The sequence below is a fragment of the Myiozetetes cayanensis genome, unplaced genomic scaffold (genome assembly GCF_022539395.1).
Source record: "Myiozetetes cayanensis isolate MyiCay16 unplaced genomic scaffold, myiCay2020 scf2-11, whole genome shotgun sequence".
Classification (NCBI taxonomy): Eukaryota; Metazoa; Chordata; class Aves; order Passeriformes; family Tyrannidae; genus Myiozetetes; species Myiozetetes cayanensis.
In genome coordinates, this window is record NW_026087411.1 from 34,533,977 (window position 1) to 34,546,996 (window position 13,020).

The window sequence follows — 13,020 nt, forward strand, 5'->3', positions numbered from 1 at the left end:
AACCGCGTTCTACACAGCTCTGGAAGGTTATTCACTAACAAATCCCCACTCCCAGTTCCACATCAGCTTCAGCACCGCTATTTTTCGTGACCGCCACAGGGAGCCCCTCAGACATCAGACCGCGTTGACGATGAGCACGTTTCTGAAGCACAAAGCGCCCAAGCGCCAGCATTTCTCGAAGGTGCGTTCGGAGCCGCAAGATCCCGCGGCCCCATTCCCGACAGGACACCTGGGAATGAGGGCCCTCGCCGAGCTCCCGTCCCGCGCACGCGCAGTGCGCCGGGGGGCGGCGGCGCGGCCGCTTCAGTGACGTCAAAACAGCTCGCGACGGCGGCCGCGGTTGCTGCGGAGCCGCTCCTGCCGTCCCGCCGATCCCAGAGGAGTGCCGCCGATCCCAGAGTCCCGGACCGACTGCCGGTGAGAGCCGAGCGGCGGGGCCGCCTCTCCCCCGCGGGGCACCTGGGGCACGGCCGGGGGCGGCGGCCGCACGTGGCCTGGGGGGCGGCGGGGCCCCAGCCCGGCCCTGCCCGCCGGGGGTCTCGCGGCGCTGTGGCGGGAGAGGGGGGGACTGACGGACGGACGGACAGAGGGAGGGAGGAGGGTGAGGGGTGTCTCCGGCTTCCCGCGGGGATGAATGCTGTATTTCCTAACACCGGTACCACTCTCTCCAGGGGATCTGCCCCGATCCTTAAGGCACTTCTCGGTTCTGCGCGTGGGAAAATCAAGTTTGGCGCGGGGGGAGCTCAGAGGAGCTCGCTCTGCTCTCTCTAGTAGTTGTGCCTTAGTAACCATTAGTAACCAAATGATGCAGTATCACTTAACTCACACTGGGCTTCCTCTCAGCCTGCTGACCGGTGCTTTTATTGCTTTCCAAGATTTTCCTGCACATCCAGCAACGTCCAGTTTTCAAATCATGGAGGGAGAACAGATTATGGAGGGGCAGCCGCAGGTATTGCAAGAAATATTTTATGTGCATAATGCTACGTGAATAAAAGGAGCGTTTTCTCCATGATGACCATCTGTTATTTTACAGGTTCCAGAAAACCCGCATTCCGAATACGGTCTCACTGAAAATGTAGAGGTAACCAAGCTGTTGTTGTTGTAAAGTACAGTGGAAGTCACGTTCCTGATCAAGGGAAAAAATGTTGAGTCTTGAGTTTAACTTCAGCAAATGTAATGTTCTCAAGAAAGTTAGCTGGAAATCAAGCCAACAGATACCTGTCGCTTGCATAAATGGCTATGGATATATTTTCTGTTGTATTGCTTCCCTTGTACTAAATGGTTCTGAAGTAAATAATGCACCTTTTAATGAGATGGTGGGTTTTTTTAAGTATCCTATGATCATTATCTATTCTGTCACTATCTATGATATACATACAACTGTATTATCTATTATGCCACAGAAAAAGCCATCTGGATTTTTATTACAGGGAGGGAAATGGAAGGAGTTGATGTTATTTCTGTGGAAGTATCAAAGGAAAAGATTCTTTTCATGTTCTTGTCCACAGAAATATTGCATCAGAATAATCCAAGCCATCTTTAATTACTTACGCTGAGAAGGAGTAGATACAGTCCATTCTCTTGCTGTTGGTAACACTGTGGGTTAGAGTAATAAAATCACAGGATATTCTGAGGTGGAAGAAACCCACAAGAGTCATCAAAGTCCAGCTCCTGATCCTGCACAGGACAGCCCCAAGAATCACCAGAGGGCATTGTCAGAACACTTCTTGGACTTCGTCAGGCTTGAGGCTGCGACCACTCCTGTGGGGAGACTGATCCATTGCTCAGCCAACCGCTGGATGAAAAGGCTTTTCCTAAAATCCAGCCTAACCCTCCCCTGTCACAGCTTCATGCCATTCACCAGAGAGGACATTGGCATCTGCCCCTCTGCTCTGCCATGTGAGGAAGTTGTAAACTGCAGTGAGGTCTCTCCTCAGTCTCCTCCAGGCTGAACAGACCAACCGACCTCCTCATATGCTCCTCCTCCTCCAAGCTGCTCCTCATATGTTTCCTGCTCTAGACTCTTCACCATTTTAGTAGCCCTTCTTTGGATCTATAAATAGCTTTATATTTTTCCTATATTGTGGTGCCCAAAGCCACACACAGTATTCCAGGTGAGGCTGCACCAGCGCAGAGTAGAGTGAGACAGTCCCATCCTACCTCTATGGCATTTATTTACTATTCCTTATTAAAGAAAAGCCTTCAGTCTCCCTCCATTAGAAGGTCCTGCTCTGTGCTCAGCTTTTGCAGAAACTATTCTTAAACATCTTTCGTGATTCATCTCCATGATAACTACTTGTGTGTGTGCCTCAGCTTCCACCACAGAACTGTAACACATTCTGATACATCGGTCCTGTATTGGTAGATTCATGTACCTTGCACTGAATGCATTTGGTTTACTGGCAGTGGTAGGGTATAATTTTTTAACTACTGTTTAATGGTGTAAGAAAGATGATTTTTGACCAAAAAGCACACGGAAGCATTTTCTTTAATGTGTCCATCAGTACTTTAGAAGAGCATGGTCTCAAAGTATTCAACTTCAGTAGAGTCCCCTTTGTCAGACTTCACCTGAATTTCTTGTGCTTTTAGCATTTTGTATTAGAAGCATGTGCATATAGGAACCATGTAATTGAGACTGCTCTTGTCAGTAGTGAGTCCTGTCTTAGCAGTGTAGAATTCAAATCTGTGAATGCAAAAGCAGAAATAATAATTATACAGATTGGATATCTTCTGTTTTAGAAAACTGTCTACTTGCTAACATTGTTTCCCTAAGATGTAAGAATTTAACAGAAGGCTCCTCTGGATTAGGTTTTTGTTCAAGGAAAAATACACACTTAAATTTTCTTAAAAGATATAAAGAACTTATTGCCAGTGAATTGCGTAGAGATGGGTATTTTGTACTTTCAAAGTAGATGTGGCTGCTGTTATCAGTGTGGATTCACTTCTTCTTTTGTATTTCAGAGGATAGTAGAAAATGAGAAACTAAATGCAGAGAAAACATCAAAGCAGAAGGTTGATCTTCAGTCATTACCCACACGTGCCTACTTGGATCAGACAGTTGTACCTATCTTGCTACAGGGACTTGCTGTTCTTGCGAAAGAAAGGTAAGATGCTTCAGTGTTCCTTCTGTTCTTGGCAAAATGTAGGTCTCAAACTTGGGCAGCACGTCACCTTTCAGGCACGTGGTTCTGGTAGTTACGCACCACGCATTGTTCTGGTAGTTATAAGAACGTCATTACAACAGGCTTATGAACCTACCAATTACTGTGATTGACTGTGCAGGATGTGTTCTCCACTGAGGTGTTTATCATGCTATCGTGCTTATTAGGTGCTTATGGCATGATAAGAGTTACTTATTTCATTCATAATATCACAATGAGGTGTGCTACTGCAAAAGTTTTGGAGGGAAAAATGGGGCTATTTTTGTTACTAATTTTATCAGATAATTCACCTTATAAAAGTAAGGCAAGAAGTTGTTCTAGTTCTGAAGATTTATGTAGTCTGAAATTATAAAGAGTTCTGCTTGCCATTTGAAAGCAAGCAAGACAAATCAGGCCTGACGTGCATCTTTGTTGGAGATTAAAAGGCTTTCTGAAAAGTCAGGCTGACCCTGCACTGTCAACACAGTAAGAAGCAAACTGATAGTTTATCCTCTGAGTGAAGATTGTGCTGTCAAGGTGCTCCAAATCTCTGACCAGTCGATGTAGAAGGGTATCCTTCAATAACAGCAAACAGCTGTTCATCTAAGCCAAAATAATTTCAAGCCCTTTTAGTGTATCTTCGCTAGTGGCAAGTAGTACTGCATGTAACCATCACTCAGTTTCACTGAAATAACAAAATGAAAAACTGCTATGAATGACCATAATGGCATCATGGCACCTACAGTCAGAACAACCATCAGAAGTGTCTTCTTAACTTCAAAAGGAGTTGGGAATTTGAACTGCAGGGTACAGACAGCTAATTAGGCAAAATCAAGCACCTAGGAAGGTCCGCTGTGTGTGTACACCTGAGCAGGGTGCGGATCTTTGGCTGACATCTGTGGGAGTTCTGCTGCACACTCAGTGTAAAACACCTGTGAGATTCATATCCCACGCTTAACACTCTGGATACTTGTGTTACAGGCTAACTTTTTCCTTTATCTTTTTTTTTAATTTATTTAAATCTTCACTATGGAAGAAGCTTTTTTTATGAGGACTCATCACATGAGTGAAACTGGACCATTGATGGAAGAGGTTGGGGAATGTATAGGTATAAAATCTAACAGTATCAAACTGGCAGGTCAAATTGGCTGTTCAGTGGAGCATAGTAACCCCTTGGGAGTGAGAGAGCTGAGCTATCAGCTCTGCTGTATAATCTGATTAAAATCGAAGTGGAAAGTAACTAATGGATGCCAAGTTCTTTCTCTAAGGAATATAAAAATATTCAGGGAACAGCCCAGTCCAGTCCCTCTGGTGGCTATGCCTGGAATTCAGTAGAAATTATGCAGGATAGTGAGCCAGATGGATCACTTACATATTTGGAAGGAGTCAACACAAGTTTTTGTCAGGTGTTGTAATTGTCTTAGAGTTTATTGAAGGAGACACCAAGCACATGTAAAGAAGAATGCAGATGATACAGTCTTTTAAAATTAAATTTCCAAAAAGTTTCTCATACAGCCGTTCACTGAAAGCTTTTAAAGAGAGTTGCTGTGGGATTAAAGGAAAAGTCTTTATATGGATGGAGAACTGAATGGACAAAATAAAGGGTAGAAGTATATAGTGAATTTTCATGGTGAAAAAAGATCAACACTAGAACATGGAAAGTATAATTTATATCAATTTGAAGAAGAGGCTGACAAAATTTGTTAATGAAACTGAGTTTTACAGGCTAGGTATGGGTGTTTTGGTTTCTGTTAGTTTTTGGGGTTTTTTTAAGTTGATCAATTGTAATTGCACAGGAACTTCATAAAACTCTCAAGACTGCTATGAAAAATTGAAACTATGGTAAAAAGCAAAAGATTGAATCCAAATAAACAGAAAGTTTCAGACCTAGGAGGGTAGTGACAAATGCTAGTGACAAAATGTTAGATGCTGAGTTGACAATTACCCGTAGGAAAAAATATCTTTAACCTGTTACATGTATATGCCAATGCATTGCTCTAATAAAAAATAATTTCTGAATGGTAGGACTTAAAAACCAAAGGGGTAAAAACAACTTAAGAAATTGAGGGGGTAAAAAACAAGCATAATGTCATTTAAATTTATAATGTTCTTGTATTTTTAACATTATGTGTAATTCCAACTCTCCTGTATTCTAGTAGAATGTGAAAAAATAAGAAGAGTGACAAGGTGGTCAGAAGGAATGCTGTCTGTCTACAGAGTGACTGAATAGATGATATCTAGAAAAGAGACTTCTCTGGGAGAATATATTAGGAATCTGTTAAATCACAACAGTGTAGAGATGATGAATTGGGATGGACTATTACCTCTTCTGATACAATAATGGAATTAAGTGAAACTGGTAGCAAATTTATAAGGAATAAAAAGAGCTGATCCTTTCACAGGTCACATAATTAAGCTACATAATTTTTTTTGCCTTAGGTTGAGGACATTAAGGTTTTATTTGTGCTCAAGATGTCAAAGCTGTAGAGGAATCCACCCAGGACTTTTAAGAGTTGTAGCTCAGAAATTGGTACATGCTTGGGAACCAAAAGGATCATCCAGAAAAATATCTCTGTACATTTCTTCCAATTTTTATGCTGCTTTATAGGTATATTTGCCTCACTGCCAGACCTTTTGTCTGACCAAATGTGGAATAATTAAGTTTGTCATTCTGTGGACAAAATCCTGATTAGCAGGATTCATGCACTGTAGCTGGAGAAGCTTTTTTTTTAAAAAAAAAAACAAAAACAAACAGACAAAGGCCAGTGATCGGAAGTGTTTATTATTGACTACTTTCAAGTTGCAGCACTTCTCATACTTGAAGTTTTGTTGTGTTCATTACAGTTGCCAGAAACCATGAGAACGACTTTAATGCACAAAGCTACACGATAACCACTTGAAGAGAATGAAGAAAAAAAGCACTGACAGATTCAGTTTTACTTTATATAGAATAAGTTAAAGAAATAGGCAAATGCATGTCACATCTAATCATGTTCATACAGCATTTATACTTACAGACTATACCCTAGTTTTAGGTATGTAACTGTAGCAATTTAGTGACATTGAGCCAACTAAGAGACTAAGACCCTTTTTTAAAAACTTTCTCATTAGACATAAACTGGAAATTCGGAGTCACTCTAGGTAGTCAGCCATCCCTAAGTCAATGCTGGTAAGTGTTTGGGAGGAGTTATGTTGCTTTTAAGGGACGGTGATCAGTTCTTCAGCTACCTAATTTCATATAACAAAAAATAATTGCTTTTGATTTACCTTTTTTTTTTTTTACAGACCGCCAAATCCCATTGAATTTCTAGCAGCATATCTTTTAAAAAACAAGTCACAATTTGAAGACCGAAATTAGCTCCATAAAAATGAGGACAGTTTGGCTGCTAGACTGAAATGCTCATTCACCGCTGTTTATTTCCTGCTGTAAAAATCCTTTGGCCATGTCGTCGTCTTTCTTAACTGCACAATTTGCTGTACCTTTTGAGTTATTTAATAAAGAACACTTTACATTTAATTTGTTCTCTTGTTTTAAACTAGGTATTAGGAGACTTTCAAAATAAAGTACTGAAACTGCACTGCTGGATGAAAGTCTGAATAATTCCATGGGGCTACACCACCTGAAAGCATGGAACAAAGGGGAACAATTTATTATGGGAATCACATAGGTGATAATGTATATAACTGTATTGGATTTTTAGATAGCATCCCGCCACATGCAACATGCCTGAACAGAAAGCAAACAAATGAAGAACAATTAGAATTTCTTTTGAGGAAGTATTGATTAAGTAGAGAGGAGAGAACTTACTTCAGAAGACCAGGAAATGGGTTTAGTTAAAACAGACAATTAGATCCAGCAGCTGAATAGATCACCTACAGACAGTGGCCAGCATTTCACATATTTACATTAGTGAAGTTTGCTGTTCAACATTTGTCATTGATCTCCTCTGACTGGGGTGCTGGATTTAGCTGAAACACAGAATAAAGTTTGAAGTAACTTATAAAGGTTCTGCAGTTCAGTTCTCTGTGCTGCCACTCCCAGCTGGAGTGATTTTTCTCTGTCAAAAGATGGAATCACCAAGTTGGGATGGACCCATAAGGATCATCAAGTCCAACTCCCTCCTGCTCACTGGACCACCTAAATCTAAATCATATGATTAAGAGTATCATCTAGATGCTCCTTGTATTCTCACAGGCTTGGTGCTGTGACCACTTCCCTGGGGAACCTGTTCCAGTAACCAGCCACCCTCTGGGTGAAGAGTCTGGACATCTTTTTCTGATGTCTGGGACAATCCTAATCTAAGTAGTAAAATATCAAGTAATCTGATTTTTTTTTCCCCTTGGGTTTCCTAACGTGTTTTGTTTTCATTTGGTCTTCCCAAATGTTTTCTTAACCTCTTTTTCTGATCCTTTGTTTATTTTTCCTGTAATCTCAGTAGAGCTAAAGGCCACAAACCTTACAGTACAATATAAGAAGTTGCAGCAGAAGACAGGATCAGAAGAAAAGACAAATTAATTAAGACAAAAAACACTATTTAGTCAAATAATAGTGTAAAAGTTCTGAAAATAGGAATATTATGACTGTAAACTGACTCATTAAGTTATTGGCAATTGGTACACAGCCCTCCGAGTTCCCATTTTTGTTTTTTGACACTTTTGACAAGGACCATAACTAATGTTCACTAGCACTGGATACTGGAATCCAGATTATGCCTAGCCCTCTTTTTCAGAGACTGGGAGAATAAACATAATTTTTTTGACAGTGACAGAAATGGCAAACTTGGCCTCCAAGAATAGCTGAATTAATCAAAATCCTAAATTTTTATTAAAATATTTTTAATTTTGCCATCTTACCATTACCATTTCCATTCAGTGTTTCTTAGGTAATTGCTTTAATATAGCAAGCAGTTAAAACCTTTAAATTAAATTCTTTGCTGCAAGGGTTGGTGTTTCTCCATGTGCTATGAAAGGCTGCATATTTTTTGGTAATTATGCATAAATTCACACAAGAGAGACTTGAGTCTCTCATTTGACTTGTTCCTGTAACAGTTTAAAGATACTCACTGTATTTGGAGTATAATAAGAATTATTTTCCTTACTTCTGTGACATGCAGTTGACCTTCCTATGGTAATCTGAAGATTTTTTTTTTTAACACAGCTTTTCTTCTTTAATAGTGTAGGTATATGGATGTAAGAGTGGCCACAAGATAGATTCTTCAGAGGAAAAAAATTACCTTTTCAATAGTCTACAAACTTGCAGGGACTGAGGTCTTGCCATTACTCCTAATAGGAAGGCTCTCACTATTTTGCATATATATTAGTATGGTAACAGGGAAACATTGAATTAGTGCAGTCTGGGAGCAGTAAAATTGGGGAACAAATAAAAGCTGAAAGAAGTCTGCAAACCCAAAATCAAGCCTAAAAAGCTTTATTTTGGAAAATGTACCAAAATTGTGGAATGAGATTACTAATTCTATTGCATTGTGGTGAACACTGTCTCCATCAAACCTTGACACTTTAAAAGATACTGAAAGGATTTTAACAACAGTGTTTTGACTTTCTGGAATGAGTAATAACATTAAAGTGAAGACAAGGAGACACCATAAAGACTTGGTACTGCTATTTTTATTGCTAAAGTGGCATTCCAAGCTTTCATAAGTAACACCTTGGCAAGACAATTGTTAAAAGTAGGGGGAATCTATGCTGCTCCCCAGTTTCAATGTTGAGAATTTGTGCAAGACTACAAAAAGAAGCAGTTCTAATATTAATCCTCCCTTGACAGAGCAATTTTCTAATCATACCTGAATTCAGAATACAGAGAAATCGGACTTCTCACCTTACAGTAACAGCTGTCAAGCAACTGCACAAAATTTGAAATACTCTGTTTTTCTACACAACTCTTGTGTCAACCTAGAATCCCAAAGAATTGGTACCAGTCCTAAGGCGAGCTGTCCCTGCCAGCAGCATGCCATCTACTCAGCTGCTGGCATCACTGGTACATCATGTCATCTGCTCTTTCTTTCCCATCTTGTCTAGAGATTTAATTCAAGAGAATGAAAAAGCCATGTTCACAAGGGGATGATGTTAGGATTTTACTACAGTAGCTCTTCTGGGCAGCCTTCTCTGAGAAAATAAGTTTAAATGTTACTAGCAGCAGTGAACTCACCAGTCCTAAGAATTAAATCTTAGTGATTCCTGCAAAGGTATGACAACTCAGTAAGAGAAGGGCAACCATTTTCCTTTACTTGTTAAACTGTCTTCACCAGTTGACATCTGCTGCACAGAGAATACTCTGTAACAGGAACAAGTATTAAGTTACTATCTGAATAACCAGATCATACCTGAATAATCCAGTTCTCAGTTACAAAAGATGAAGTCCAAATTTTCAAAGCATTTACTTCTTTCAAACGTTCCCCACTAGAAACCAATGAAAATTCTGTGAAGAGACTTGACAGATGCTTGCTATTCCAATTTAATCCAGAAAGAAAGAAGTGCTATTTGTCCACAGGAAACAGCAGTTCTGAAGGCTTCAAGATAAATGTATTTAACTTGGAAGTACAAATAGATGTAGAGAAAAAGCTTAAAGAAATATTTGAAAATGGTAACTTCAGATTTATGACAGGCCACTGCTAAGTAGCTGAAAGCCATTATCTCTTGTTTTTTGAACAATTTTTTTTTTAATTTTCTCCATAGTACCCTAGGTGAGTCAGTAGATGCTCTAAATAGCAGTAAAATTGAGCAGAAAATAAAATGGAATACCTGGTTTACACCACAGCACACCATGCAAGATGACTATTTTAGATTTCCAATATCCAGAAGTTACTATTCAGTAACTGTGAAAGAATTAAATATGAGTCATATGGAGTATTTTGAAGTCTGCCTTTTTAACTGCTTCTACCGAGAACATTCTATTTTACCTTGAAGGGAACAGTGACAGAAGAAAGGATTTCCCACTAAAAGCAATTCTGATCAAAGGATTTTACATCCTCATATTCTGAAGCCTTTTACCACCTAAAAATACAGTTTGACTTGCCAAAGCTTCTTTTTTTTTTTTTTTTATCTCCAATTTATCAAGGACTTTCTCCAAAATCAGTACATGTCTTTGAGCTATCAATTTTATTTTCTGAAGTGCTGTCACCATTGTAAATGCAGTCTGATCAAAAGAACCTCTCTCTCCAACAGACTTCCTAGAAATAAAACAGCCACTTTCAAATAAATGAAAAATCTGAAAAATTCTGAAAGATACAAGCAGTTGAAACCAGTATGTTGGAAACATGAGAAGAATCCCTATGCCTACCACGCTTGAGAGAGTACAGATTTTGATATATTCTTATCATTCTACTAATTACATAACAAATTATTCTTAGCCAAGCCTTAGCTTGTGTTCCCTATTCTATTTCATAGCCAGGATTCATTTTAAGAGTGACTACGTAGCCTGGATCACAGAAGTACAGAATGCCAGCTGTTACAGAAACAGTCATTTTACCATGATGAAAAGATGATCAGCACCCTTTCTGCTCATGTTCCTCATTCAAATACAGTTTTAAGTGAGGACTTCAAATGTAAATGTGCCATGACTAATTATGGGGCAGTTTACATCAGTGCTAGTGCAACAGTGACTAGGAATGTGTCATATTCCTATTCCCAATGTGCTTTTAGCTCTCTTCTCAAAGTTTGCTTTGCAATTGTGTGTAATAGACTCGTTTTCCGAGAGGAGCCTAAATTTATAAAAGGCTGATAGGTGGTTGAGAAGTATTTACAAGATGCATAATTACCCACCGATATTATCTCAGGTGCTATTACATTACATAGGAAGTGGAGATATTTCTCTGGTAAGGACAATGAAGTTTGGGGGGTGGGTATCTGTTTTTAGTAGTAGAAGGAAGGACTGCTTGGAACAGCAGATTCCTTAGCTGCAAAATGACAGTTTGCAAAGAGAAAAACCTATAGTAACAGTGAACAGCTTCCTGAGAAGGGAGAGGACAGGAAGCAGGCATTGTGAAAAGCATGACAGGAAAGAATGCAAAATAAACCACGTGCAAGAGGACAAGAAGAGCAAAAACCAAGAGAGCAACAGACCTTGAAAGCTGGGCCAGCTGAAAACATGTGTCATCCAAGCTGGGCACATGGGGTTACTCAAGGAAAACCCTGCATGCTAAGGACACACTAACTGGCAAGTCACTCCTGCCACGCTTTGCCTTCATGCTTTTCTTCCAGGTAAGGATCAAACTGCAAACACACACATGTAGCAGTGATCTCTGCTTCAAGGTTATGCAGACTTGGGGGACTGTCCATGCATTGTGTCAGCTCTGCCCTGCACATCAAGAGAAAAATTACAGAGATACTAGGTCTGAATAGATAAGTGCTCCTGTTACTGCTCCCCACACAAACAGTGCTTGGAAGAATTACAGATGAAGCAGGAGGATCTCCCAACCTAACCCATGATTCACAGTATTGCACTGAAAGCTCAGCCCAGTTTCTCAGCCTGTCACTTGAACCATTCCATACCTCCATGTCCTGAGCACCAGGAAGCCCAGCACTGCCATCTTCCATCTAACTCACAGAATATCCTGAGTTGGAAGGGACCCACAAGGATTATCAAAATCCTACTCCTGGACCCATACGGGACCATCCCCAAGAATCACATCATGTGCCTGAGAGTGTTGTCCAAACACTTCTTGAAGAGCTGACTGCTTTTCTGTTTCTGCCTCTTTCATTAACATTATGTGGTACTGAGGGAACACATCACCAGCCCTTAAACACAGACACAGTTCATGATCAGGAGGTGACTGTTAGAAATTTAAACAGATAAACTCACCAATCACTAAACAGTGCTCAATGGTATTATGTCCACCTGTGATAGGGCACAAATTAAAATCCTATTGTCACCCTTACCAGTGGAAAAAGCAGAAATTCCTCCTGTAGTACTTCAAGCTTTCTCAGGAACATGCAGAAACTGAGGAGGATGTCGTCCAGCTTCCCTGGGCTCTGTACTGAGAGTGCTAGACCGTAACAGTGAAGGACAGGGATTCACCAGGCTGACATGGTGTTTGTGGCACGTACCACAATTTAAGGAATAGCAAAAAAATGCCTGTGCTTTCTCTGACCTGCTAACACCAAGCTGTAGTGTTCCTCTGTATTTACATGGATGCTATGTTCACATTACATCCAGTAAAAACTTCATCGTAATCTACACCCAATCTAGGAGAGAAAAAACTACACACAAGAAAAAAAAGAAGTTGATGAGGAAAGTAAGGGAAAAGGAAGCTTAAGAAGGAAGCACAAGAAGAAAAGGAATCCAGCCTGTTATACAGCAAAAAGAAAAGAAATATACTTAAGAAATTGTAAAAGGCACGATGAAGAAGAAAAACCACTACATAGAGGTAGGAAACCCAGAAGAAAATACTAACAAGAGTTTTTACTTATTAAACCGTCTAGATTACCACTCAGAAGTTCTTATTCTTTTATTTCATTGGAGCAGAAATGCTCAGAGAAAATGAAAGGTCTTCCTCTAAATAAAAGGAAGGAATACCAGATAATTAAAAATCATTTTAACCCCCAGTTCCCCTAAGATGTTCCTCCTAACCACTCCTCTGTTTTTGGTGGACTGTGGGACAGTGGTGCATCAAAAACTTGAATATATCCTGGCATGACCCATTTTTTAGATATATAATCACAACATTTATTTTTCTCCATGGAGTGAAATTTATCCTCTGCTGCATTTAGTTAACTTCATTGAAGGACTAGTTTATTGAAGGATCAGTTCAGGAACTACTCTCAGGACTGAAGTTTATGTAAAATATTTGAGAGGTATAAATGGGTATCACAACTGCCAATATAGTTTTATGTTACAGAAGTCAGGTAGGATAGTTTTTCCAGT

General features: G+C 39.8%; 1 protein-coding gene across 1 annotated transcript; it reads left to right on the plus strand.

Annotated features, from left to right (window-relative positions):
* The first annotated feature begins 317 nt into the window (after positions 1-317).
* On the plus strand, positions 318-6,657 carry DPY30 (dpy-30 histone methyltransferase complex regulatory subunit). The gene is made up of 5 exons (XM_050316796.1): positions 318-417; positions 876-949; positions 1,034-1,081; positions 2,962-3,104; positions 6,426-6,657. The coding sequence occupies exons 2-5, from the start codon at positions 914-916 to the stop codon at positions 6,496-6,498; spliced, it is 300 nt and encodes a 99-aa protein (XP_050172753.1). The 5' UTR covers positions 318-417; positions 876-913; the 3' UTR covers positions 6,499-6,657.
* Positions 6,658-13,020: the final 6,363 nt, after the last annotated feature.

Coding starts and splice junctions, on each gene's coding strand:
- DPY30 (XM_050316796.1), top strand. CDS start 914: ATGGAGGGAGAACAGATTATGGAGGGGCAGCCGCAG. Junction 950..1,033: donor TTATGGAGGGGCAGCCGCAG/GTATTGCAAGAA, acceptor GTTATTTTACAG/GTTCCAGAAAACCCGCATTC. Junction 1,082..2,961: donor GTCTCACTGAAAATGTAGAG/GTAACCAAGCTG, acceptor TTTGTATTTCAG/AGGATAGTAGAAAATGAGAA.